General features: G+C 38.0%; 1 protein-coding gene across 2 annotated transcripts in view; it reads left to right on the top strand.

The window, feature by feature from the left end:
* PDE3B (phosphodiesterase 3B) overlaps positions 1-27,786 on the top strand; it is a 178,401-nt gene that overhangs the window by 91,935 nt on the left and 58,680 nt on the right. For both annotated transcript variants that reach the window (XM_042233027.2, XM_012095710.5), the window contains exon 2: positions 15,942-15,992. In XM_042233027.2, coding sequence (XP_042088961.1) covers positions 15,942-15,992 — 51 coding nt within the window. The remainder of the gene's footprint in view (positions 1-15,941; positions 15,993-27,786) is intronic.

The following is a 27,786-nucleotide window of genomic DNA, read 5'->3' as shown; positions in this document are numbered from 1 at the left end:
AAACTGACCTTTTCCAGTCCTGTGGCCACTGCTGAGTTTCCCAAATTTGCTGACATATTGAGTGCAGCACTTTCACAGCATCATCTTTTAGGATTTGAAATAGCTCAACTGGAATTCCATCACCTCCACTAGCTTTGTTTGTAGTGATGCTTCCTAAGGCCCACTTGACTTTGCATTCCAGGATGTCTGGCTCTAGGTGAGTGATCACACCATTGTGATTATCTGGGTTGTGAAGATCATTTTTTGTAGAGTCACTCTAATATAATTCTATACATACCTTTAAAGTAATGATTATATTCAATTAAAATCACTTGTTTGTGGGCTGGTACCAATATTTGCCAGTCCCTGTCTGTATGAAAAGACATTTTCAAAGGTGACACATATAAGATCATTACAGATGAACATAAACAGGTGACACTGATGTTGAGGACAGGGAAAACCAGCTATATAAAGGAGTCCCAATTAAACGAAATGCTCCTTCCAAATTCATTTCATTCTTCCCATGGGCAGAACTTCATTACAAAAACTTAAACTGTAGCAATATGTTTGTAGTTATAGAAATCCCGACATAGTAGCTTTTGATTTTGCTTTTTGGCTTACAAAGTCTAACATATTTACTCTCTGACCCTTTAAATAAAAAGTGCTAAACAATTACTCATTTGTTTTTAAGTATTCCCATGATTATCCAAACACAAATAAAACTCTGTTGGTGAGGTTTCAACTGTCAATATAGAAAAAAAAAGACATCATTTCTGGAACAGACTTTACCATTTAATCCAACTTCTTTGATTTAGTGGGTGCTAGTCATTGGTAGAAGTGAAAATAGAACTAAGATATTCTTATTTTCTGTCTAGTATCCTTTCTAGTATATTTTATATACAGGTGTTCATGCTGGGTGCTAAGGATATTAAAGGAGAATTAGGAAAAACAGTGCCTAAATCAAGTGATGTAGGGTAGTATACCAGCCATGGTTTTAGGGAGAAACAAATGGCACACTAAAATGGAGTAACTGAGGATCATTATAGAGTTTCCCTTATAGCTCAGTTGGTAAAGAATCTGCCTGCAGTGCAGCACACCCGTGTTCGATTCCTGGATCAGAAAGATCCCCTGGAGAAGGAAATGGCAACCCACTCCAGTATTCTTGCCTGGAGAATCCAATGTACAGGAGCCTGGCAGGCTACAGTCCATGGGGTCACAAGAGTCGGACATGGCTTAGTGACTAAACCACCACCACAGGATTGTTTAGTAAAGAACTATTTATAAAAGTGAGCACCAGGAGCTGGGCCTGTCTGGCACGGGGTGTGGGTGACTAGCAGCAGCGTTGCCACATGGCATTACCCACCAAGCGAGGAAGGGGGTTTTCCTGGTGGCTCAGATGGTAAAGAATCTGCCTGCAATGCAGGAGACCCAGGTTGAATCCCTGGGTGGGAAGATACCCTGGAGAAGGGAACGGCTACCCAATCCAGTGTTCTTGCCTGGAGAATTCCATGGACAGAGGAGCCTGGCAAGCTACATACAGTCCAAGGGGTTGCAAAGAGACGGACACAACTGAGTGACTAACACTTTCACTTTAATTTGTAAAAGTGTGAAGAGAGGTAACGGAAATAACCCTTACTACCGCCTGAAGAGACAAGGGATAAAGCTCTGGGAGATACAGAAGAAGGTCCCTCACAGGAGCTGCAGCTTTAGAGGAGGAATTGAGCCACTGTGAGCCTGTGCTGTCTCAGAGGGAGCTGATGGTGTCCTCACCTATAAATACCTCGGCCTCACTCTCCTCCTGCCCTCTCCTCTCCTGCTGGTGCCTCCTGTAGTCCCCCATGACAAAGCCAGATGACAACCTTTTGATGCAGTCCAAAATTTTCAGCCTCCTAAGAGAAAACTGCCATATAGAGAGTGGATCTGAAGGGAAAAATAGAGAATATTCAGCATAGGGAGCAAAATTGTTTATACAGCAATGCACACTAACATAGTCTTAAGTGTGAGCAATCTAGGCTACATGTATTTTGGACAATAGCATATAAACACATGAAATATGATTTTCTGAGCATTTCTGTAGTGCTTTATGTTTTATAAAGTACATTCTTAATTTTATATTCACAACAGGTTTAAGATAGTGCATTCTTTTATATGCTGGCATCTGGAACAAAAATAGCTTAGCCCCTGGTTTTCTAAGTGGGTAGGCTCCTTCTTCCATTGCATAGAGTTGTTCTGTTCTCTAATAGAAGCAAATGTTGTTTTTAGTGATTAAGAACTCAGCTTCAGCAGTAGACTAAGTACTGTAAGCCAGGAAGGCAAGTAATGTATTATAATTATTTATGATTTGAAAATTCTGTACTTTCACATTCTAAAAATTTATTTACTTCTTTGGCTGCATCGGGTCTTAGTTTGGCACTTGTGATCTTTGGTCTTCATTGCAGCAGGCAGGATCTTAGTTACAGCAGGAGACTCTGTTAGTTGTAGCATGTGGACCACTTGTTCCATGACCAGGGATCAAACCCAGGCCCCTGCATTGGGAGCCTGGAGTCTTAGCCACTGGACCACCAGGGAAGTCCCATTTACTTTCACATTTTTGTAAACTGATCTTTGCTGTGGGATAAAAGAGACTTATATAGTAGAGATTCTTAGTATGATAATGAATTACAAATATTCCAGTGAAATATTGTTATTAAAATTCTGGATCTTGTAGGTAGAAAGACCAGCTTGAGTGCTTGCTCTGCCACTCACCTGCCATGTAAACTTGGTCAGTTTCGTCTCTCGTAGCCATGATTAACTGTAAAAACAAGGACAGCAGGTCATATGGTAAGCAAGCTCTCGCTAAATATTTAGCTACTATTAGTATTAATAGGCTACATAATCAAAATTTCAAACTTATAAAATTGGAAAAGTGGGACTTCCATGGTGGTACAGTGGATAAGAATCCACCTGCCAGTTCAAGGGACATGGGTTCGATCCTTGGTCGGAGAAGATTTCACATGCTGCAGAGCAACTAAGCCCAGCACCATGGCTAGAGATCCTGTGCTCTAGAGCCCGTGTGCTACAACTACTGAAGTCCACATGGCCTGGAGCCCATGCTCGGCAACAGGAGAAGCCACCACCATGAGAAGCCCACGTGCTGTAGTGAAGAGGAGCCCCCGCTCACCGCAACTAGATAAAGCATGCAGGCACAGCAATGAAGACCCAGTGCCACCAAAAATAAAGAATAAGTAACTGATGTGACAAGTTACAGGTTAATTCTTGCTACAAGTGTTTATTAAGCAGCTCTTACGTGCCAGGTGCTCACTTTGCTGGATGGTGGGAAGACCTTGTCCTCCTAGAGGCTGAAGGTGCATAATTTGCATCTGATTTATTTAATAGTTGGTGAATCAGTAAATAGTGCCTGTCCTGACTCCATGTTGCCAGGCTGATAGTTTATTGAGCTGAGTTCATTAACTATCAGCTACAAAAAAGAATAGGTTAGTTTATTTTGTAATAGTTTCATGGTCAAAAATTAGCACAATTTCCCATGGTACTGGACTCACTAATCTCAGCAAAATGCTAGGTTTGTGTGCATTTGTCCTCTGATGAGTGAGTAACCATTAATTGGGGGAGGGGACAGGAGGAAAGATAGTTAAGAAGGCTCTTAAAATTTTTACTAATATATTGATCATTGACAGACTTTAATATAACAGTTGGTTTCCTTTTCTTTGCCAGTTGGAGTAACTAATGGTATTATTTGTGCAGCACTGTCAGAAGGCTTCATATTTGAAAATAAATTGATAGCAAACAAAAGAGTCAACAGTTGCTCTAAGTTTTTAGATAGGGTATCTAGAGTTATTTGAAACTAGCTTTTGATCTTTTGGTTTCTTTAGCTGATCCATGTTACATTGTAGTATTAGCTAATTTAAATAGTTTCCAGATTTTCATGATTTTATACTTGGAAAATTAGTGTTTAGTGGTCTCTTATGTGGTAAAATTTTTATTTAAATGTGTTAAATTTATCTCTGTATTTAAAAGATATTAAAGTCATTTTGCCTATGCAAAACATAAAACTTTTAGTACATTTTGTTTTATATATTTGGGATACTGTGGGATACTTTGATGATCCCTGGGGAAATCTGATTTTTTTTTTGACTTGAGGTTCCATTTTCATTTTCAGATCAAGTCACTATGGGGCTATTATCTTTGCCTAATTTTTATCTGTTATGACAAAACTTGTTTACTCAAATAACAAATACTGCTGCCAACTTGAGTAATTTCCACCTGACTGATAAAAATGCCAAATGAAAAGTGGTAAAATTTAATATTAAGTGGAAAAATAGTTTTGTTAGCATACATTTTTAAGTTTCTTGGTTAATTAAAATCTCCTTAATGCTTTGATAATTTTCTTTAATACCTCTACCTCCTAAATTTAATACTCTGTTCTTTAAAAAAAAAAAAAAAAGGGCAGGAAAGGGCATAGTAAATGTGTCTCTGTTACTTAAAATTTTACCCCTGAGAAGTTATATAAACCAGTGGTGAAAGAAAAAGTGAAAATGTTAGTTTCTCAATCATATCTGACTCTTTCTGACCCCATAGACTGTAAGCCACTAGGCTCCTTTGTCCATGGAATTCTGGAGTCAGATACTAGAGTGAGCAGCCATTCCCTTCTCCAGGGGATCTTCCCAACTGAGGAATCCAAACCAGGTCTTCTGCATTGCAGGCAGACTCTTTTACCATCTGAGCCACCAGGGAAGCCCCAGTTCTTAAAAAAAAAAAAAAAGAAAAAAAACACAGACAAAGGCCTAGTAAATGTATCTCTGTTCCTTAAAACTTTACCCATGACAAGTTATATAAACAAGTGGTAAGAAAACATTTTAAAAAATGGGTTTGTTTATTTTTATTTTTTTGTCTATGCTGGGTCTTTGTTGCAGAGTGTGGGCTTCTCGTTGCAGTGGCTGCGCTTGTTGCAGAGCACAGGCTCTAGGCACGCTGGCTTCAGCAGTTGCCGCACCGGCTCAGTAGTTGTGGTGTATGGACTGTTGCTCCCCAGCACGTGGAATCTTCACAGACCAGGGATCGAACCGCTGTCCTTTGCATCCTTCGCACTGCAAGGCAGATTCTTAACCACTGGACCGCCAGAGAAGCCCAGAAAATATTCTTCCATATACCTGTCTACTTTCCTATATAGTCCTTTTTGTATAAAATGTCCTTTCTGTTTTGGAGATGTAGCCATTTGACAGAATAAGAGTTCTTTGTTTGTGGTCCTGAATCTTTATTATATTGGCAATGTGGTAGTTCATATTGAATAATCTAAGTCATGATTGTTGCTTTCTAAAGGAACTTCCAGTTGCTACTTTCAAAAAACTTTATTAGGGACTTCCCTGGTGGTCCAGTGGCTAAGGCTCCACACTCCCAATGCAGGGGGACCCAGGTTCGTTCCCTGGTCAGGGACCTAAGATCCAATATGCCTTGCAGCCAAAAAAGAAAAAAAAACCTTTATTAAAGAATTCCTCCATTGTAGCCTTTAAGTATTTCTTTTAGTTAATGTGGTCAGCTCCATTAACTGAGATTAAGAAATAGGAAGTAGAGAATAGGAACCAAGGAAAATGGGAAGGTTTAACTCAGATGTAGAAAGTGGTAAGCAGATTTTTGTTGTTAGATTTTCCCCCATGGGTTTGGGGAGATAATCATATGTGAATTTGGTTGGAAAGATGAGTTGGTAGAATAATAAAAGGAGAAGTGGGGGCAGAGAATGAGACAGAATCACTAACTCAATGTACATGAATTTGAGCAAACCCCAGGAGATAGTGGAGGACAGAAGAGCCTGGCGTGCTACAGTCCATGGGGTTGCAGTGTCCAGCGTGACTTAGCAACTGAGCAACAGCAACAACAAATTCTTAGGGGAAGACTTGTCTCATTTAAAAGCAACTTGTCTCATTTGTTTTACTTGACTGCTTACAGGTAGATGTTTTTAGTTGAGTGATTTTAGGCAGAGAGTAGGAAGGACAAAGAAAAATCACTTAATTACTCTGGTCCTCGTTTTCTTTATCTGTAAAATGAGAACACTGGAATTAACTTCTAAATTCCCCTAAGTTCAAATATTCTCTGAATATTTCTAACAGGAGCGTATCATAATATATGGCTTTGAAGTTTGGTTTTACTATATAAAGTAGATAAAATTGATTGGAAGCTGTTGAAAGTGATCAAGGCCTGATATAAAAATGTGAAAATACGGTTATGGCAAAAAATCAGAAACATCTAGATCAAATTGAATTGTTATGGGGAAGAGGAAAGAGGAACTAAAAAATGAGTCATTTATTCACTCAACAATTTACTTTAATTATTTATAAAAAGTGATCTCATAGGCTGAAGGTAATAATACCTGTATATATAAAGCTCCCAACAGAGTACCTAATATAGTAAACACAAGGTTTTCAGAGCCTCTTTCGTTGCCTGTGGTTTGCCATACTTGAGGTTGCCTCCCCCCTTCAACAACATTTTACTTTTAGTTGCAATGAAGTAGGAATTTGAGGACACTAAAAGACTTGAAACTGATTAAAGGTCACCATTTGTTCTCTTTCAAATGCATTACCCAGACAATATTTAGCTATTACCTACAATGATTTCCAACCTCTCTCCAAATGGGCTGGACATGTTTGAAGATGGGAAATTTCCATAATCTGAATGGTTTCTGGGCCCATAGTTCTGGGCACTGATAGTTCTAATGATCGAAGGCAGGGTGGAGTGGGCAGATTGCAAGAGGGTATCAAAGCCTGGAGCCGAACCCTTAGAGGGAACTTCTAGATTTTTCCTACAACAGTACTCTAACCCTCTTCAAGTATTCCTCTTGGGACAAAGATTACACATTATTGGCGAAATGTACTCTCTGCTCATGACGAAATACCATTGGGATTCTCCATTGTGGTGTTTGGAAATACAAAGCTCATGTGTCTGCGTAAACATATTAGAGAGTCCTAAATATCAGGAGAGTCAAGGAGAATTCCTAAACATATGGACTTCCAGCAGAGAATTTGCATGTTATTTTATTTTCCCTCCATATATATATATATATATATATATATATATATATATATAATTATTTTACTGGTTGGTTCATCATTCTTAACTTTATATCTGTTCTCAGATAAGTTACAGTGGGCAATCAAAGAAAAAAAACTGTTACATTTGCTTTGTTAGGCAGGGGGTATGCCTGCCTAGGACTAGATAGTTCCTTTGTTTTACTTGAATGTCTGTGCAATTTGTGGATCTTTCAGCTCTGTGAGCAGTACAGAGTTGATGTAGCGGTGGCGAGGAGTGGAGCAATGCAGCCTGCTTAGTAGGTGAGAAGCAGTGCAGTAAAGTGTTTGAGAGCCTGGGCTCTGGCATCAATCTGCCTGAGTTACTGTGTGTATAGAGGAACATGTCCTTAGATTTTAGGTTGATCTTAGATCAACCTCAAATCCCCAGAAGACCATTGTGATTTCCCAATTTTCTTTCCAAATCAGAGTCAAGTTTGTAGCATATTCCTATTGATTGAGGTGTGGAATGTTTTTTTCTCTTTGGCTCTTGTTCATAAAAATATTTATTAAGGCACTCCTCATGTGATCCTGATGGAGAAGGAAATGGCAACTCACTCCAGTATGCTTGCCTGGAAAAACCCATGGACAGAGGAGCCTGGCAGGGTATAGTCCATGGGTTTGCAAGAGTCTAACATGACTTAGCGAGTAAACCACCACCACCATGCGATCCTGAATTGTTCACATGTTTTAGTAAGGTCTTTTAAATATTAGCTATTATTAATTTAATCTTTTGCTTAAACTATACTGAAAAATTATTTTTGTTGTTGTTCAGCAACTGAGTTGTGACCACATGGACTGTAGCCCACAAGGTTCTTCTGTTCATGGGATTTCCCAGGCATGAATACTGGAGTGGGTTGTCACTTTCTTCTCCAGGGGCTCTTCCTAGACCAGGGATTGAACCCATATGTCCTGCATTAGCAAGTGGAATTTTTACCACTGAGCCGCCTGAGAAGCCCCACTGAAAATTATACAGTAACTTAAAAGGAAAACACTGTTCACATTAGGGGGGAAAAACGGAAGTTATAGGCTTGCAATTCCTTTTTTTTTTTTTTTTTTTCAGTTATTTTTGGTACATTCTCCTCAGAATATGTACCTCTTGGTAGGAATGTAGAGACCATGTCTGAGGTGGAGATAAAATTCTGCTTAATGATAGGACAGAGAAACCAGTTGAGGTATGTACTAAGTTATATATCTAGAAGGACACGGGTCTAGAAGAGAAGCAGGTAGGTAAAAACTTGAAAACATGTAGAGTGGATAAGAGATTAAGAATACTGATAAGATAGATGCTGTTTCATATATTTAGAAAACGACTCTCTGTGCTTGAATTCCCTTAGCACAACTAATGAGACCGTGGTGTGTTAAACTGTTTTAAAATGATTCTGAAAGATTAAAAATAAAGTAGGTGTTTTAATTCAATTTAAGAACATCAAATAATAAAAACAAGTCTCATAAGATCAATAGGCTGTAAGTGTTTTAGTTGGTACTTTTAAAGATTAAAGCTCTTTTTCAAACATTCTATGACTTCATTACTTCATATTTTTCCCACTCAACATATATTTGTACCCTCCCTTTAAATATTGTTGTTTCTAGTTTGGAACTCTTGAGAAAAAAGCCCAAACTTACATGTATGTTTTAAGTGCTATCTTTTAAATTCTGAATTATCAGTACAGCTTTAGGAAAAAAATCTTCATTGGAGTTGCCTGGCATGTTCAAGGACCATCTAGTATAGCTCAGAGAGAATTATAGGAGAATAATTGGAAACAAAAAGTAAACATTACCCTTGAGGAGCTCTGCTATAAATGGAAGCAAAGAAGTGGGATAGAGGCTGAGTGTAAGATCATGAAAAAGTTTGTGTGTGTGTGAGAGGTGAGAAATTGCGGCATGTTTATAGTCTAATGGGAATAATGGGAATGATTTAGTAGAGAGAAAAAATGATGATGGAAGAGCGAGGGAGAGAGCTGCTTGTGAAGCAGTCTCAGGTAGACACCTGGATTGGATCTTGGGATCAAACCCATGGAGGAGGGCATGGCAGCCTACTCCAGTATTCTTGCCTGGAGAATCCCACGGACAGAGGAAGCCTGATGCGCTACAGTTCATGTGGTTGCAAAGAGTCAGACACTTCTGAAGCAAGATGCGGGTACCAGCAGATTGGATCTAGACCATTTATGGAAAACTGAGTCACTGACGAGAGCTCGGCAAGTTCAACTGTAGTAACAGAATGAAATGCAGGAAATATGGGATCAGGTGTTGGAGGGTAATCTGACGATTTGATAATCTTTTTTTTATAGTTTTTGGAAAGAAATCTCATTAAAAACTTAAATAATTATCCTTTCAGCATAGTACTAGAAAGAGAATAAAATCTGAAGGGCGATAATTCTGAGTTCAGATACTTGCTTTGCGATTTACTAGCTGACACCTAATAGAACTTGGTTCACAATGTCCCGGTATTTAGGATTGCAAGAAATATTAATTGAATTCACTCCGAGGTGGTTCAAATAAACCTTAAAAGAAGGAACAAGCCTAAGAGGATGATCAAGGGATGGTTAGACAACTAGAGAGCTAGTAACACTAGAAAGCTGTTACCTCACCTGAGGCTGATAGAACAAGGATGGAAATAGTGTTTCAGAGTCACAGCTGAAGTTGTGAAGGGAAGACCAACTGATTAAGAGCTGTAGTCATGCAGGCAGCAGAAAAGACAACCATTTTCCTCTCCTCCCAAACTCCAGTTTCTTGCCATCATCTTCTAACCTAAGTGGACGTCAGCTGCATGGGAGCTTGGGAGATGCAGAGTGTAGGGGTCAGCCTCCCCATCATGGAGAGGAGGACAAAGAAGGGATCTGAGAGGCAAATGGAGAATAATCACTAAGCCTCAAATTCTCCATATATAAATTGGGTTACTTGCAAAATTGTTGATTCTACATGGCTGTCAAGCACCTGCCATATTACTAGCACATGGTAGTGCTGAGAATATAAGATGGTGTAGCATAATACATGTATATGTATGGCTGACTTCCTTCATTGTTCACCTGAGACTGTCACAATAATGTTAATTAGCTATACCCGGATACAAAGTGAAAAAAAAAAAAGACCATTTAGCGTAATGCTTAAGAATCCTTAAAAAGCTTTGGAATGAGACAGCTCTGAATTTAGTTTCTGTCTCTGCCACTTACTAGTCATGTGACTGTGGGCAGGTTACTTCACCTTCTTAGTCTCCATTGTGTCATTTGTAAAACGGGGAAATAGGCTTACCACAAAGAACTCTAGGAAAGATTAAAGAAGCTGTTGTGTATTAGGCATCTAACAGTGCTGGTGTGTAGCTTGCAGTCTAAATCACCACAGCTGGAATCATGTTTTGATTGATTGGTAAGAATAGTAAATGAGACTAGTTTCCAAGTAATACTAGTCTCCACCCCTACCACACCCGCCCCCCTTTTTGTGGCTCTTATTCTCAGGTTTCCACCCCACCACACACAGAGACACACACACAGAGACCCCCCCCCTCCCCTATTTTTTTCCCCCTTATTCTCAGGTTTTCTGACTGGGGCCTTTATTTGTCATGCAGGGGTCAAGATGACTGTCGTTGCACTTTAGACTATTAGAAAGTACAGTTGTACAGTTTTAGTTTAGCTTTTTAGGGTGTCCATTTATTTTTTGTTTTGGGTTTATGGTCAATAAATATAGTTAAATGGGCCTAAAGTTGAAAGGCACAGAAAAAGTTGAAAGTACTGAAATTCAATAAGTTAACCTAGATTTATACACGAAGCTCAAGTGAAAATGCTGAAAATAAAGTATGTTTTAACAGTTAATTCACAGCTGTCACATAATAGCTAATCTTTCAAATTTCACATAAATGTCACAGTTCTCTAAGCTTAACTTGAGGACACATGTATGTTTTTCTTCTTGGCTACATTAGGGAACAATGAAGTAAAACCTCATTGACGTAATTGAACCTGATAACATCTCCTGGTTGTGCTGCTGATGTTTCGCTGTGGTGTTGGTGGTTTCGTAGAGCTCTGTAAAGCATGTTGGACTTACAAACAGATTCAAACAGAAACTTTTATCAGGATTCAACTTTTTAACCACAAAGAAAAGCTGAGTTTATAAAAGCACAGTTTTGGGTTTACTTTTATCAAATCAACTAAAAGAATTTTTTTAAATAATAGGCACCTCACATGTTACTTAAATTATGAGAAAATGCTGTTTTTAAAATTATTTTTGAACAGATGTCTACAGTGTGAAAATATGTACTAATTTCTGATACTGTGTAATATTTGAATTTAGATGGGAAGAGACAAATGGAGTACCGGAAGCTTCTAAAAACAGCAATTAAAATTCATCCTTTCGTGAAATGACATCTTATCATATAACAGAACCATGTTTTGAGAACATACCATAGTCACTAAAACTCTTTTTTACTTGATTCAAAATTTAATAATATTTGAATTATTTATCCTTATATTTATTTATAGGATTTCCTTTGATATTGAGAGAGAAGTTTAGGTTTTGCTGACTTTGGAACAATTGATATAGAGCATATACTGGCTACTTGGAGGTAAAATTTTAAAAAAGCTCCATGTTATTTTGGAGGAATGAATGCTTTTACCAATGTTTCTTAAACTTTTAATACCCATCCACCATCCACTGTGTATTCAGTGTGTGTGGTGGTTACCTACCAGTATTAAATAAATGTATTAAAATGACTCAGTTTTTAAAAACAAAATTAGTGAACATTGTTTGCAATATTAAAGATACTTGTTTTAGCTCACTGATGAGTAAATAGGTTGTGTATTGTAGATTCACAACCTATTTAACATAGTCTGTATACCCAACCAGATTCTTTTTTCTATTTTCTTAACTTGAAAAAATTAGAGCAAAATTGTAATTTACAGTGGAATGCAGCGAGTAGTTTTTTGACTGTTGACTCTGAATACTGAAATTCAACATGGACCCTGTAATCGTAAAGAGATTTGTCACTGAAAATTACTTTTGAGGCTGTGTCTGTTGCTAAGTAAATGGGCATTGTCATGCTTAAAAACTTGAGAAATAGAAGCTCTTTGCATTTTATTGCAAAAAATACTCCTATCTGCTATTTATAGTTTTTATTTGCACTCCATTTTCCCACAGCACACTGAAAAGATGTACTTTCTGTGGCCAAACATTGAATGCATTTACTCTTACACTATTTCTCTACCACTGAATCGTGCCCAGCGTGTGTTTTAACCACCAGCCGTTTTCTGTGAATAAAGCAGTGATAGATCTGCAGTTAAGAGATACTCTCATTGTTTAGCCAGGCTCTTCTTTGCTGTGCAATAACTGATTCAGAACTAATTCCAGCACATTTTCAAGTCTCTATCATAGTTCACAAAATAATGATTAAATAGGAAAAAAAAAATTCCTATTTTGTAATATGGGTTTTTCAGTGATAAACATAAAAAAGTTGCCCCCCATCTTCTGCTGTGTGTATTGAACGTAAACCAAGAGCTGGTCTAGATTCATCCCATGTGTGCATTTACTCTTTGCAACCCCTTGGACTGTAGCCCACTAGACTCCTCTGTCCATGGGATTCTCCAGGCAAGAATAACGGAAGGGTTGTCATTCCCTTCTCCAAAGATCTTCCTGACCCAGAGATTGAACCCAGGTCTCCTGTACCGTAGGCAGACTCTTACCGTCTGAGCCACCAGGAAAGCCCCTGAAGTATTTGCTGTGTATAAATATGACAGTAATCACTCTTGCCTTATATGCCTTTTCAGTTCTGTGATGTCCCAGGGTGTTGCATAGTAAATACATTTTGGAGATGTTTTGGTCTGTTCTCTCTTCTGGCATAAAGTTTATCATCTGTGTGGTTAATTTTACACATCTCTTGGCAATTATATGCTTTTCCTTTGGGGTGCACAGAAGCTGAATAGTGCCTCCAGTTTATGTCACTTCTATTTTAGAAGCAGAAATCTTCAGTTTCATATAAGAAAGTTTTATGTGATTGTTCTGGAAAAGTTCTACTGGTTTACCGAAAAGGCTTCACATTTTGCGTGACTGTCATAAAACTTTCAAAGTAGATAACATGCAGTCTAAAGAAAGAGTCCAGTTTTTAGATGGTCACTGTTGTATGGTTTAGTAATATTTTTGCTTTTATGGTTTTGTGTGGTATTATCACACCCACAGATTTGTAGTGAGTTTATATTAGTGTTGTTCTTGATGTAGGCTTAACATTTATTTGGAGTTATTTATGTTACTGTTTTTGTTAGTACCTTGAGCTTTAGAAAACCAATTTTGAGCCATTTGTTTTTTTGATTGGCGAATAAGAAATGCCAAGAAAGCAAATTCAATAGATAAAAGCAATAATATTCAAATGACATGAAATAGCAAATTTTACATCAAATTGGTATAAACATCTCTAAACATTTACTCTTCATTTCTGTACTTTCTTATTGTGGACCACACATTGAGTAACTCTGCTCTAAGATGTATCTCGCTGCAGCTGTATGATTCCTGGATCATACATCTTCTACTACTTACGCAGAAATTTTGTTTTCTCAAAATCACTAATATTCTTCTTGTCCAGTTTACACAGAAGTCAGTCTGCCAGCGATTTGTGGCTTTCACTGTATCTATTTCAGTTCCTAATATGCAGGGGATTTCAGACTAAGACCTGCTGCTTTTTGGCAAATGTATTTTTGATCACAGAGAAAGTGACTGCAAATAAGACAGCTACTGCTCGAGAGTTTATTCAAAGCCAGAGTAGCAGGTGGGAAGCAAGGAATGTTAAGAAACCCTCATGATGAAAGTATGCTGGAGTTAGCAAGAAATCAGCTTCTACTCAGACTGATGAGGAGGAGAAATGAGGCCCAGGTATGTCACCATTTGATGGTACCCTTGTAGAAGAAATGTGGGAGTATGGATTGGACAATAGCATGTTAGGCAAGTGTGCAGACTCAGACACAAATCTCATAGGTAGTCTTTAGTGACCCAGTCGGTGGTCCTGTCTTCATTCCTGTCCACTCTGTACTTTTTTTTTTTTAGTGAACTTAAGGAAGCATCACATTTACAAATGTCATGATGATGGGAAGAATGGTAAATGGGCTAGTCAACATTCCACTCTCCAAAGAAATTTGGACAGGCTAAAATCAGGACTGAAGTAAAGTATTGCACTCGGGACTAAAAAGCCAGTTGTGTAACCATAGCATGCAAATAGAACATGTATTCCCTGGTGGCTCAGATGGTAAAGAACCTGCCTGCAGTGCAAGAGACCCAGGTTCGATTTCTGGGTCAGGAAGATGCCCTGGAGAAGGGAATGGCAACCCACTTCAGTATTTTTGCCTGGAGAATTCCATGGGTGGAGGAGCCTGGCAGGTTACAGTCCATGGGGTTGTAGAGTCAGACATGACTGAGCAACTAACACTTTCACTACTTTTTATAACAAGTATACAAGAAACTTGGGGATTTTAGGTTACTTTAATCCTAATGTGAATGTTCTTAGGAAGTTGTTAGTGTCTTAAACTGCATTAATTAATGCAGTATATATGCTGGTTAAATCACAGCCTGAAGCAATTATATGAGGACCACACTTAGGGCTATATAAAATACTGTGTAAATTTGATGAGTCTACTAATATATATTAAATTCTTTTCATGTTGCTGTACCATAGCAATTTTGCAGGTACTAGTCCATCAATTTTGTAAGCAGTTATGTATGTCTGGATTTTCTTTTGGAAGAAATATGTTCTTTTCACTGGCAAGAGATGACTTTCTGCAAGGATGTTGACAAGGAGATGGTGATAAGGACAACCAATGATTTTTAAAAGGGGTCTCCAAGCTGTAGACCACAACTAAATCCTGCTAGCAACCTTTTTTGTGTGGTCACAGAGCTAAGAATATTTGTTTTGTTTTGCATTTTAAAGGATTGTAAAACAGAAAGCAAAGAATATGCCATGGAGACCTTATGTGGCTTGCAAAGCCTAAATTATCTATACCTTTATGAAAAAATTCTGTCAACTCCTAGATGAAATATTGGACCAATGAAAGAAGAGATAACATTTTAAGATCTTTTGCATCAGGAGCCTGATGACTAGAAACAAATATTTCAGTACAGAGAAATTGTGTGATTGGATTACAAATTAACTAGGCTTATGTTCACGGTTAGGGTTCAAAGCTATGTAGAAAATCGTCATTATATCAGTTATTTAGGCAAAAGGAAGAAACTTATTTAACAATTTAAGTAAATTTAAAAGAAATTAGATTTAATCGTAGTTAGCAGCTATAGCTTGCCAAATTTGAGCTAATTTTGTCTACTTGAACAGTCGTTGACTGTTGGATGGGGAAGTAGCCCCACAGCCTGCTAGGAAGAGACGGGCAGGAAAAAACTAGTCTAGTACTAAGAAGTTATCATTGATAATCTATAAAGAAGAGAAACAGAGAAACTAATTAAATCTGTGAATCAAAAGGGTTGTGTGTAACTTTTTATAAATCCACTCTTTTATGCTTTATGTAACCCACAGGCAAGGTTTTTAAAGGTGCTTTTGACAACAGAGCCTTGTTGGTAAGGAAATAGCACCACCTACTGACACTGGTTTAAAATGACAAATTATGAGCCATTGGAGAGGTTGGGAAGGGGGGAGAGCGGTGATTTCTCATTTTTCCTGTATTTTTAGTAAATGGATGTGATTTTGGATTTATATTTTTGGTTCTGTGGTAATAGATATTTTAAAGGTTACTATAGCTTAGTTTAGTGACTTTATTCTGACTCTTGCTTTTTCAATCACAGAGTGTGTAATTAATGAAATATTCCATCTAGAGATCATTTTTATTCTCACCTCCCCAATTTCTCTCCCAAAATTTAAGCTGTTTTTGTGTAATTGAAGATGCTCCATTTTGTAACTAAATGAATTCTTTTATTTATTTTTTCTTTCAGATGATTCTTTGGGATTGGGACTTAAAGCAGTGGTATAAACCTCACTATCAGGTAAATATAAATGGTATCACTAATAGTTACCATCTGTAATCACATTTTTGACATATAAAGTTACATTCAGAAGACTTCTGTGCCATAAGATTTTTCTTTAGCTGAATTAAAATAACCAAAACTTCATTTAGGTAGATTTTTTAAAAATAAATTTTAATTGCAAAGGAAAAGAAAATGATCAGTAACCAAATGTATATAGTTAGTTTTTAAATGTTGCTGGTACAATCTGGGCTATCAATAGGAAATTGCACAGATGAATGAATTTTCACAAATTAAACTTCCCATGTCACTAGTACCCATAACAAAAAATAGAACATTACCAGCATCCTACAAGCCTCACTTATGTACCATTGTAGTCATTACGTATGTCTCCAGAGAAAATCCCCTATTCATACTTCTAGAAATTAGTTTTATTTATGAAATATATATATAGATAGATATACACATATGGAATCATACGAAATGGACTTTTTAAAAGATTTTTCATCACTTTATGTTGGTATCAGTGAAACTGAAAATAGACGTGTAGGAGAACAAAGGAAAATCAAACATCAAGGGATAACTTTGTTAACTTTTGATATATATCTTTATAGATCTTTTCCTAGTTTTCCAGTGTACTGAAATGTATAGTTTGTATAATTTTAGTACAAAAATGATATTATATTCCCTATGCTATTTTGAAACCTGATTTTTTTTATACTAACAGATTAATAAATATCAAATCCTTGTCATACGTGTGTACAGAAACATTAACTCTATTTATCACATCTATTTATTTAATGTTAGTTGTTCCAACATAAAACTTTGAAAAATGAACACCCCTTTGAATGGCTGAGTCTTATTTTTAAACAATAAATGGGATAACCACAACAGCCTATATTCTCTGATGTCACTGTTACAGTCAGGTGAAGTGAGGAAGGCCACATCTGACCTGTTAAATAAAAGGGACTGGGGTTTCTTGACCTAAATAGTGGCCTTTGCCTCAGTCATGTCCACCAAGATTCTCAGTTTCGAATTAAAAGAGTATCATCTACGTGCTCTGTCACTCAGTCATGGGCGACTCTTTGCGACCCCATGGACCCCACCAGGCTCCTCTGTCCATGGAATTTTCCAGGCAAGAATACTGAAGTGGGTTGCCATTTCCTTCTCCAGGAGAAGAGTATCTAAATTACTGCTAAAATCTAAAGATAGTAAGCAGTGATGGTTCAAGCATGGGCTTGTAGTCTCACAGAATTTTATTTCTTCTACCCCTCTTTTTCTTTTGAATAATCCTTAAAAAAAAAAAAAAGAAAAGAAATGTAGGGGGTTCCCTGGCAGTCTGGTGGTTAGAACTGGGTGCTTTTATTGCCCTGGTCTCGAGTTTGATCCCTGGTTGAGGAATTCAAGATATGGTAGGCCACACAGCATGGCCAAAAAAAGAAAAAATTGGAAGTGTAACACTCATGTATAAAAGTGCACAAGTCACAACTGTACAACTTGATGAATTTTCTCAGTGAATATATACATGTGACCATTTTTCAGATGAATTCAGCACCCCAAAAGTCCCCTGCCTAGTCATCAGCTTCTCCCAGGTGTTATTTCAGTACTGATTTCTGTCATCACAACTTAGTCTTTTTCTGAATTGTAAGTAAATAGAATCACTCATATGTGTTTTCTGTTTTACTTTTTTCAAAATTTATCTGTATGATTAATTCGTTATTATGCGTAGTAGTAATTCACCCACTCTTATTCCATTTAGTGTTTTATTGAATGAATATACACGCAATTCATCCAGTCTATAGTAGACTGACATTTATTTTTCAGTTTTTTGTCTATTTCAAGTTACGCTGTTGGAATATTCTTGATGTCTTTTGTTGGATATTAGAGGGGAGTATGCATGTATATGTTCAGTTTTAGCAGGAAGCACCAGATAATTTTCCAAAGAGAGTTTATTACTTTTACCCAGCCATCAGCAGTATATAGGTGTTCCCAGTTGATCCACATCTTTGTCAGCACTTGGTAGTGTCTGTTTTAAATCATTCTGGTAGCTGTTGAAGAGTATCTTATTGTGGTTTTAATATTTGCATTTCATTGATGGCTCATCAGGTTGAGAATCTTTTCATGTTAATTTGCTACTCAGATATCCTCTGGTGAAGATCTTTTCCCCATTTTTTCCCCACCAATTATCTACCTTTTACTTAGTGATCAGTAGGAGTTCTTTATGTATTTTGGACATGAATATTCCTTAAGAAATCTTCTCCCTGTCTGTGGCTAATCATGGTGTCTTATTGAAAACACTCTATTCATCAATCATTTCCTTTTATGTCAACTTATCATTTCCTTTTTATTTAGTGGTTTTTGTATGTGTCCTACATAAGAACATCTTGTCTACTCCCTAGGCGGTGTCTACCCTCTTCTGTTACCTCCTAGCAGTTTTATTGTTTTACTTTCCATTTTTAGATCTGTAATACATCTATAATTGATTTTTCTGTATTGTGGTTTATGTATCAAGACAGCTTTTTTCCCACATAGTTATCTAGTTGATCCACTTCCAGTTATTGAGAAAAAAATCTATCTTTCTTCTTTGCACTGTATTGTCACCTTTGTCTTTTTTTATGTTAAAAATCTCGCTATTTTTTTAGATGGTAATAAGCTAACTTTTTTTTTAATACAAATTTATTTTAATTGGAGGTTAATTACTTTACAATATTGTATTGGTTTTGCCATGCATCAACATGAATCTGCCACAGGTATACACGTGTTCCCCATCCTGAACCCCCCTCCTTCCTCCCTCCCCGTACCATCCCTCTGGGTCGTCTCAGTGCACCAGCCCCAAGCATCCAGTATCATGCATCGAACCTGGACTGGTGATTTGTTTCATATATGATATTATACATGTTTCAATGCCATTCTCCCAAATCATCCCACCCTTGCCCTCTCCCACAGAGTCCAAAAGACTGTTCTATACATGTGTGTCTCTTTTTTTGTCTCGCATACAGGGTTATCGCTACCATCTTTCTAAATTCCATATGTATGCGTTAGTATACTGTATTGGTGTTTTTCTTTCTGGCTTGCTTCATTCTGTATAATAGGCTCCAGTTTCATCCACCTCATTAGAACTGATTCAAATGTATTCTTTTTAATGGCTGAGTAATACTCCATCGTGTATATGTACCACAGCTCTCTTATCCATTCGTCTGATGATGGACATCTAGGTTGCTTCCATGTCCTGGCTATTATAAATAGCACTGCGATGAACATTGGGGTACACGTGTCTCTTTCATTTCTGGTCTCCTTGATGTGTATGCCCAGCAGTGGGATTGCTGGGTCATAAGGCAGTTCTATTTCCAGTTTTTTAAGGAATCTCCACACTGTTCTCCATAGTGGCTGTACTAGTTTGCATTCCCACCAACAGTGTAAGGGAGTTCCCTTTTCTCCACACCCTCTCCAGCATTTATTGCTTGTAGGCTTTTGGATTGCGGCCATTCTGACTGGCGTGAAATGGTACCTCACTGTGGTTTTGATTTGCATTTCTCGGATAATGAGTGATGTTGAGCATCTTTTCATGTGTTTGTTAGCCATCTGTATGTCTTCTCTGGAGAAATGTCTATTTAGTTCTTTGGCCCATTTTTTGATTGGGCTGTTTATTTTTCTGGAATTGAGCTGTAGGAGTTGCTTGTATATTTTTGAGATTAGTTGTTTGTCAGTTGCTTCATTGGCTATTATTTTCTCCCATTCTGAAGGCTGTCTTTTCACCTTGCTTATATAGTTTCCTTTGTTGTACAGAGGCTTTTAATTTTAATTAGGTCCCATTTGTTTATTTTTGGTTTTATTTCCAATATTCTGGGAGGTGGGTCATTAGAGGATCCTGCTGTGATGTATGTCGGAGAGTGTTTTGCCTGTGTTCTCCTCTAGGAGTTTCATAGTTTCTAGTCTTACGTTTAATCTTTAATCCATTTTGAGTTTATTTTTTCTGTTTCTTCCTGGTTCAGTTTTGGAAAGTTGTACTTTTTCTAAGAATTTGACCATTTCTTCCACGTTGTCCATCTTATTGGCATATAATTGCTGATAGTAGTCTCTTATGATCCTTTGTATTTCTGTGCTGTTGTGATCTCTCCATTTTCATTTCTAATTTTATTGATTTTTTTTTAAGTTTTTTATTTTTTTAATTTTAAAATCTTTAATTAGATCTTTCTCCCTTTGTTTCTTGGTGAGTCTGGCTAATGGTTTGTCAATTTTATTTATCCTTTCAAAGAACCAGCTTTTGGCTTTGTTGATTTTTGCTATGGTCTCTTGTTTCTTTTGCATTTATTTCTGCCCTAATTTTTAAGATTTCTTTTCTTCTACTAACCCTGGGGTTCTTCATTTCTTCCTTTTCTATTGCTTTAAGTGTAGAGTTAGGTTATTTATTTGACTGTTTTCTGTTTCTTGAGGTATGCCTGTATTGCTATGAACTTTCCCCTTAGCACTGCTTTTATAGTGTCTCATAGGTTTTGGGTTGTTGCTTTCATTTTCATTCGTTTCTATGCATATTTTGATTTCTTTTTGATTTCTTCTGTGATTTGTTGGTTATTCAGTAGCGTGTGGTTCAGCCTCCATATGTTGCAATTTTTAATAGTTTTTTTTCCTGTAATTGAGATCTAATCTTACTGCATTGTGGTCAGAAAAGATGCTTGGAATGATTTCAATTTTTTGAATTTAGCAAGGCTAGATTTATGGCCCAGGATGTGATCTATCCTGGAGAAGGTTCCATGTGCGCTTGAGAAAAAGGTGAAATTCATTGTTTTGGGGTGAAATGTCCTATAGATATCAATTAGGTCTAACTGGTCTATTGCATCATTTAAAGTTTGTGTTTCCTTGTTAATTTTCTGTTTAGTTGATCTGTCCATAGGTGTGAGTGGGGTATTAAAGTCTCCCACTCTTATTGTGTTGTTGTTACATTATGTACTGTCCTTCTTTGTCTCTTTTCACAGCCTTTGTTTTAAAGTCTTTTTTATCTGATATGAGTATTGCTACTCCTGCTTTCTTTTGGTCTCTATTTGCATGGAAAATCTTTTTCCAGCCCTTCACTTTCAGTCTATATGTGTCCCCTGTTTTGAGGTGGGTCTCTTGTAGACAACATATATAGGGGTCTTGTTTTTGTATCCATTCAGCCAGTCTTTGTCTTTTGGTTGGGGCATTCAACACACTTATGTTTAAGGTAATTATTGATAAGTATGATCCCGTTGCCATTTACTTTATTGCTTTGGGTTCGAGTTGATACACCCTTTTTGTGTTTCCTGTCTAGAGAATATCCTTTAGCATTTGTTGGAGAGCTGGTTTAGTGGTGCTGAATTCTCTCAGCTTTTGCTTGTCTGTAAAGCTTTTGATTTCTCCTTCATATTTGAATGAGATCCTTGCTGGGTACAGTAATCTGGGCTATAGGTTATTTTCTTTCATCACTTTAAGTATGTCTTGCCATTCCCTCCTGGCTTGAAGAGTTTCTATTGAAAGATCTGCAGTTATCCTTATGGGGATTCCCTTGTGTGTTATTTGTTGTTTTTCCCTTGCTGCTTTTAATATTTGTTCTTTGTGTTTGATCTTTATTAATTTGATTAATATGTGTCTTGGGGAATTTCACCTTGGGTTTATCCTGTTTGGGACTCTCTGGGTTTCTTGGACTTGGGTGATTATTTCCTTCCCCATTTTAGGGAAGTTTTCAACTATTATCTCTTCAAATATTTTCTCATGGTCTTTCTTTTTGTCTTCTTCTTCTGGGACTACTGTGACTCGAATGTTGGGGCATTTAACACTGTCCTGGAGGTCTCTGAGATTGTCCTCATTTCTTTTTTGAAGATTTTTTGAGATTTGTCCTCGTTTTTCTTTTTTCCTCTCTGATTCATTTATTTCTACCATTCTTTCTTCTACTTCCCTAATCCTATCTTCTGCCTCTGTTATTCTACTATTTGTTGCCTCCAGAGTGTTTTTGATCTCATTTATTGCATTATTCATTATATATTGACGCTTTTATATTTCTTCTACGTCCTTGTTAACACTTTCTTACATCTTCTCAATCCTTCTCTCCAGGCTATTTATCTATGATTCCATTTTGATTTCAAGATTTTGGATCATTTTCACTGTCATTATTTGGAGTTCATCATCAGGTAGATTCCCTATCTCTTCCTCTTTGGTTTGGTGGGCATTTATCCTGTTCCTTTACCTGCTGGATATTCCTCTGTCTCTTCATCTTGTTTATATTGCTGTGTTTGGAGTGGTCTTTTTGTGTTTTGGCAGTTTGTGGAGTTCCCTTTATTGTGGAGTTTCCTCGCTGTGGGTGGGGTTGTACGGGTGGCTTGTCAACATTTCCTGGTTTGGGAAGCTTGTGTCAGTGTTCTGGTGGGTGGAGCTGGATTTCTTTTCTCTGGAGTGCAATGAAATGTTCAGTAATGAGTTATGAGATGTCAGTGGGTTTGGAGTGACTTTGGCAGCCTGTATATTGAAGCTCGGGGCTGTGTTCCTGTGTTGCTCGAGAATTTGCGTGGTATATCTTGCTCTGGAACTTGTTGGCCCTTGGGTGGTGCTTGGTTTCAGTGTAGGTATGGAGGCGTTTGATGAGCTCCTGTCAACTAATGTTCCCTGGAGTCAGGAGTTCTCTGGTGTTCTCAGGGTATGGACTTCAGCCTCCTGCTTCTGGTTTTCAGTCTTATTTTTACAGTAGTCTCAAGACTTCTCCTTCTATACAGCACTGTTGATGAAACATCTAGGTTAAAGATGAAAAGTTTCTCCACAGTGAGGGACACCCAGAGAGGTTCACAGAGTTACATGGAGAAGAGAAGAGGGAAGAGGGAGTTAGAGGTGACACAAATGAGATGAGGTGGAATCAATAGGAGAGAGCAAGCTAGCCAGTAATCACTTCCTTATGTGTGCTCTACAGCTGGACCTCTCAGAGATGTTCATGGAGTTATACAGAGAAGAGAAGAGGGAGGAAGGAGACAGAGGTGGCCAGGAGGATAAAAGGGGTGAATCAAAAGGAGAGAGACAGATCCAGCCAGTAATCAGTTCCCTAAGTGTTCTCCACACTGGAACACACAGAAATTTACAGAGTTGGGTAGAGAAGAGAGGGGGTAGGGAGGAGACACAGGTGCCTGGAGAAAAAGGAGAGTCCAAAGGGGGAGAGAGCAGTCAAGCCAGTAATCTCACTCCCAAGTAGAAGTGGGTACTGAAGATTGGGTTCTTAAAGGTACAAAATTGATAACAAATACCAAAAAGCAAAGATTAAAAATCTAGAGTAGAGGTTGGAATTTCAAAAATACAATATTAAAGAAAAGAAGAAAAAAAAGAGAGAAAAAAACAAAGTCACAAAAATTAATTTAAAAAAATATGAAGTTTCCTTTTTAAAAATGGGGTCTTTTTTTTGCAAAGTAATAGTAGGTTATAAAAGTGAAAATTAAAGGAGTAATAGAGGACTTAAAAATTCTTAAAAATTAAAAAAAAAGAATGATTGTAAAAATATATCTAGGACTTTTTCTGGTGTTGTGGGCAGTGTGGGGCCAGTTCATTTTTGGATAGTTCCTTGGTCTGGCTTATGTTTCTCAAGATCTATAGGCCCCTTCCTATGTAGCCGGTACTAACGACAGGGCTTTAATCTATTGCACCTGTCACTTCCAAGGCGGTTCCCTCTGTTTTAGCTTCTTCTGTTTGCTCGTCTCTTCAGTGTCTGATTTCCGCCCTGACACAAAGTGGGTGGTGGTGGACACTTTTTTCAGGCTCACTTGTTCAGTCGCGCTGTGGGGAGGGAGGGACGCTGCAAACAAATAACACTGGCATGTGCTCGCAGTGCCTCAGCCACACTGGGCGTGCCCCAGAGGGTTCACAGAGCGTGTACCCTCCCTGCTCACACTGCTCAGGCCCTAGGTTGCTCTGCCGGGAACAGTCCAAGGCCGGCCCTGGGCTGCATGCCCCTCCCAGGTCTAAGCTGCTCAGGTTCAGGCACTTGGGTAGTCCCCAGAGGCGCAGACTCGGTTGGGCCTGCATTTTGTGCCCTTCCCACATCCGAGCAGCTCAGGTGATGAGGTGTTTGGCGAGCACAGTCGCTGCGACTTACCGCCTCCCCCGTCCCTGCCACTCGGTTTTCTGGGTGTACAACCGGCGCACCTTCTCAGGTGGATGTTGACCGTCCAGAACCCCAAGAAGTCTTAGTTAGCAAAGAAGCCTGCTTGCAGTTTGGTAGATAATGTCTCTCTGGGGCCGCGATTGCCCCCTTTTGGCTCTGGCTGCCTGTCACCGGAGGGGGATAGTCTGCAGCCGGCTATCTCTGTTCAGACCTTTGTTCTGTGCACGGGCCTGGTGGTGTCTTAGGTTAGAGCTGGCTTTTCGCGTGGTAGTTATCCCACAGTCTGGTTTGCTAGCCCAAGTTAGTTCGCTCAGATTGCCCTCGGGGCATTCAGGCCAGATCCTTGGGCTCGTAATCTGTGGGGTTTAATTATTTATTTATTTTTCCTCCCTGTTATGTTGCCCTCTGTGCTTCCAAGGCTCGCCACAGACTCGGCAGGGAGAGTGTTTCCTGGTGTTTGGAAATTTCTCTCTTTTTGAGACTCCCTTTCCGGGACGGAGCTTTCTCCCTACCTCTTTTGTCTCTTTATATTTTTTATATTTTTTCCTACCTCCTTTCGAAGACAATGGGCTGCTTTTCTGGGTGCCTGATGTCCTCTGCTGGCATTCAGAAGTTGTTTTGTGGAATTTGCTCAGCGTTTAAATGTTCTCTTAATGAATTTGTGGGGGAGAAAGTGGTCTCCCTGTCCTATTCCTCCGCTTCCTCCTCACCTTTGTCTTTTAAGTGACAAAATGTAGATTTGTTTCAGGCCTTTCCATTCTGTTTGTCAATTTGTCTCTCCTGATACCAGCCTTGTTATTTTAATTACTTTATAATAGTGTAAGTTCTCTAGCTTTGTTATTCCTCAAAATTATCTTGGCTCTTCTTTAATAAACTTGAAAATTTCCATATCCCAAAAAAATACTAGGATTTAGACTGAGATTTTATTGACTCTGTAGATCACTATGAGAATTTACATCTTTTTATACTGAAGCTTTCAGTACATGAAAATGGTATATTCCTTCAGTTATCTGAGTCATCTTTTATCTTAATGATGTTTTCAGTGTAGGTGTCATGCATCTATTTTGTTAGATTTGTTCTTAGATATTTAATTTTTAAAGTTGAAAAATGTGAAAGGTAGCAATTTTTAGAAATTCCATGTTCTTAACCATTTGTGCTGCCCCATGGGAGTTTAATTGATTTTTATATATTGACCCATGTATCCAGTGTCCTTGCTAAATTTACTTATTAATTCTAATAGCTTGTCTGAGGATCCTTTTAGAGTTTTTAGGGATATAATAATGTCATCAATGAATAAAGACAGGCTTATTATTTCCAGTCATATGAGACTTTTTTTGCATAACTGTATAGTTTAGGATCTCTAATGCAGTGTTGAATGGAAGTGGCACTAGTAGATAGCCTTGTCCTCTTCATGACCTCAGGAAGAAAATATCCAACATGCTCACCACTAATGTCTAATATAGGTACCCTTTAACAGATTAACGAAGTTCTATCCTAATCGCAGTTCACCAAAAACTTTTTTCTTCTAAGTCAGAAATGGGTCTAGAATTCTATCAGATGCTTTTTCTGTGTCTATTGAGATGATCCCTGAATTTTCCCCCATTTTTTTCTATTAATGTGGTAAATTAATTATGGGTCTGTGTTGAACCATCCCTGGATTCCCAGAATAAAGCAAATTTGATTAAGAACTGTTTTCTTTTTAAAAATATATATCACTGGATTTTATTAATATTTTGAATTCATACTTACATGAGAGTGGGCTCTATGATTATTGTTTTTATCATGTTTTTGGCATAAAGGTTATACTGGCCTCATAAGATAAGGTGGGAAATTCCCCCCACTTTTTTTCTATTATCTAAAAGAGTGTAGTAAGATGGGTTTCGTTTCTTCCTTTGGAAAAATACTCTGGTGAAGCTATCTCAGTTTGGAGCTTTTCTTATGGACAAGTTTTAAATTATTAAGTTTCTTAAAGTTTTAGGACTATTCAGGCTTTCTGTCTTTTCTTGTTTCTTTGGTTCATGGTGTTCTTCTCGGAACACTTTGGTTTTGTTCCCTTCAGCACTGAGACTGCTGACAGCTTTATTGTACTTTCAAAATAGAAATCTTTTTGAGGATTTCTGTTTGGTTTCTCTATCTTTTGGCCTTTGTTTACAAATTGGCAAATATCTCCAGAGGGGAAGGCAGCTCCAAATTCAGGCTTGCATCTTTGTTCTCTTCTTCTCTCTGGGATCTTGCTTGCAAGCATTTAAAGCTCTCTGTCTTTATAACCCTAAATTCCATATTTGGTCTCCCAGCCCCTTGAGACTATAAGAGAGCTCTATGCTATTTCCTAGCCTCTTAACTACTCTGCTTCTCATCTTCTCTGCCCTGTGTCAGTTATGAATCAGTAGCAAATTCCTTGAAAGGAGAAAGTAGCACAGAATATTGGTTTCAGTTTGCTTCAATCTCTTCTCTGCTGCTGCTAAATCTCTTCAGCCATGTCCAACTCTCTGCGACCCCATAGATGGCTGTTTTTTCAAGCCCTGGCTGCTTGACTGTGTTCTGACGCCCTGAAGTGGATACATTTCTGGTGTATTTTGGCTTTTCTAGATTAGTTGTTCTAGGCAGTAGAGTTGATCTGATACACACTAGTCCCTCTCAGCTGAAAAATAGGCAAGCCTCTTAAGTCACTATGAACCTATTTCCTTATCTATAGATTTTGAATAATACCAGTTCCTCCAGAGGGGTGATTAAAATAATAATAATTTGTGCCTCGTACATAGTAGCACAAAAATATAAGCTAATATTATATTAATTTCAATAATAATAAATACTAAGCATCTCTGAAATTATAACATAAGTTAGGAGGAAACAAGTTTTTTCCTATAAAGGGTCATATCGCAAATATTTTAGCATTTGCAGGGACACACAGCCACCTGCTACTCCCCCTCCTCCACTCCCACAATAACTGGTAAAATGTAGAATTTATTCTTGACTCTGTGTACAAAAACAAGAGTTTGCCAAATATAAGCTGATGGGAAATAAGAATTTAGGTTCAACTTATAAATTATAACAAATACTTTGAATATTCAGTTTGACAGAAAATTAATCAGGTGATGTCAGTCTCTTGCTCACTATGCTGCAATCTCATTCAAAATAAAAACTGAAGTCCTAATAACGGACTTAAAAGACCCTACACAATAAAGTCCCTTCCTTTCCTCCCTTTTAGTTCTCTGACTTCATGTACGCTTTCTTTTTCATTTACTCTGCCGCTGCTACACTGGCCTCCTTGTTATTCCTCAGACTAGCCAGACAGGCTTCTGCCTCTGCAGGTTTGCACGTGCTAGTCTGTATGCCTGGAATGCTCTTTTCGCACACATTTGTTGGGTTTTAACATCATAAGTAGTGCATTCTTTTCGGTGCCCTCCATCACTTCCTTTTTCTTTTTCTTGCTGTATTTCTCTTTGACCTGCTCAAAATCTGTGACTTTCCATTGCCCATATTCCTTATCCTGGAATCTTATGTTCTCAAATATTGGTTCCAACATGCTTCTCCAACCTTATTTTGTGCTGCCTTTTTCTTTTTTTTAAATATTTAACATATATATATATATATTACACACACACACACCCCCACACCCACACCCACACACCTGTGATAAGGTATCTTACAACTGTCACCCAACAGCAAAGGTAATGTAGACTTCCAACCTAGCCACAGACTGTGATGCTGGTAGGCTCTTCC

Source organism: Ovis aries, chromosome 15 (genome assembly GCF_016772045.2).
Source record: "Ovis aries strain OAR_USU_Benz2616 breed Rambouillet chromosome 15, ARS-UI_Ramb_v3.0, whole genome shotgun sequence".
Classification (NCBI taxonomy): domain Eukaryota; kingdom Metazoa; phylum Chordata; class Mammalia; order Artiodactyla; family Bovidae; genus Ovis; species Ovis aries.
This window is presented reverse-complemented; position numbering and strand designations above follow the sequence as displayed.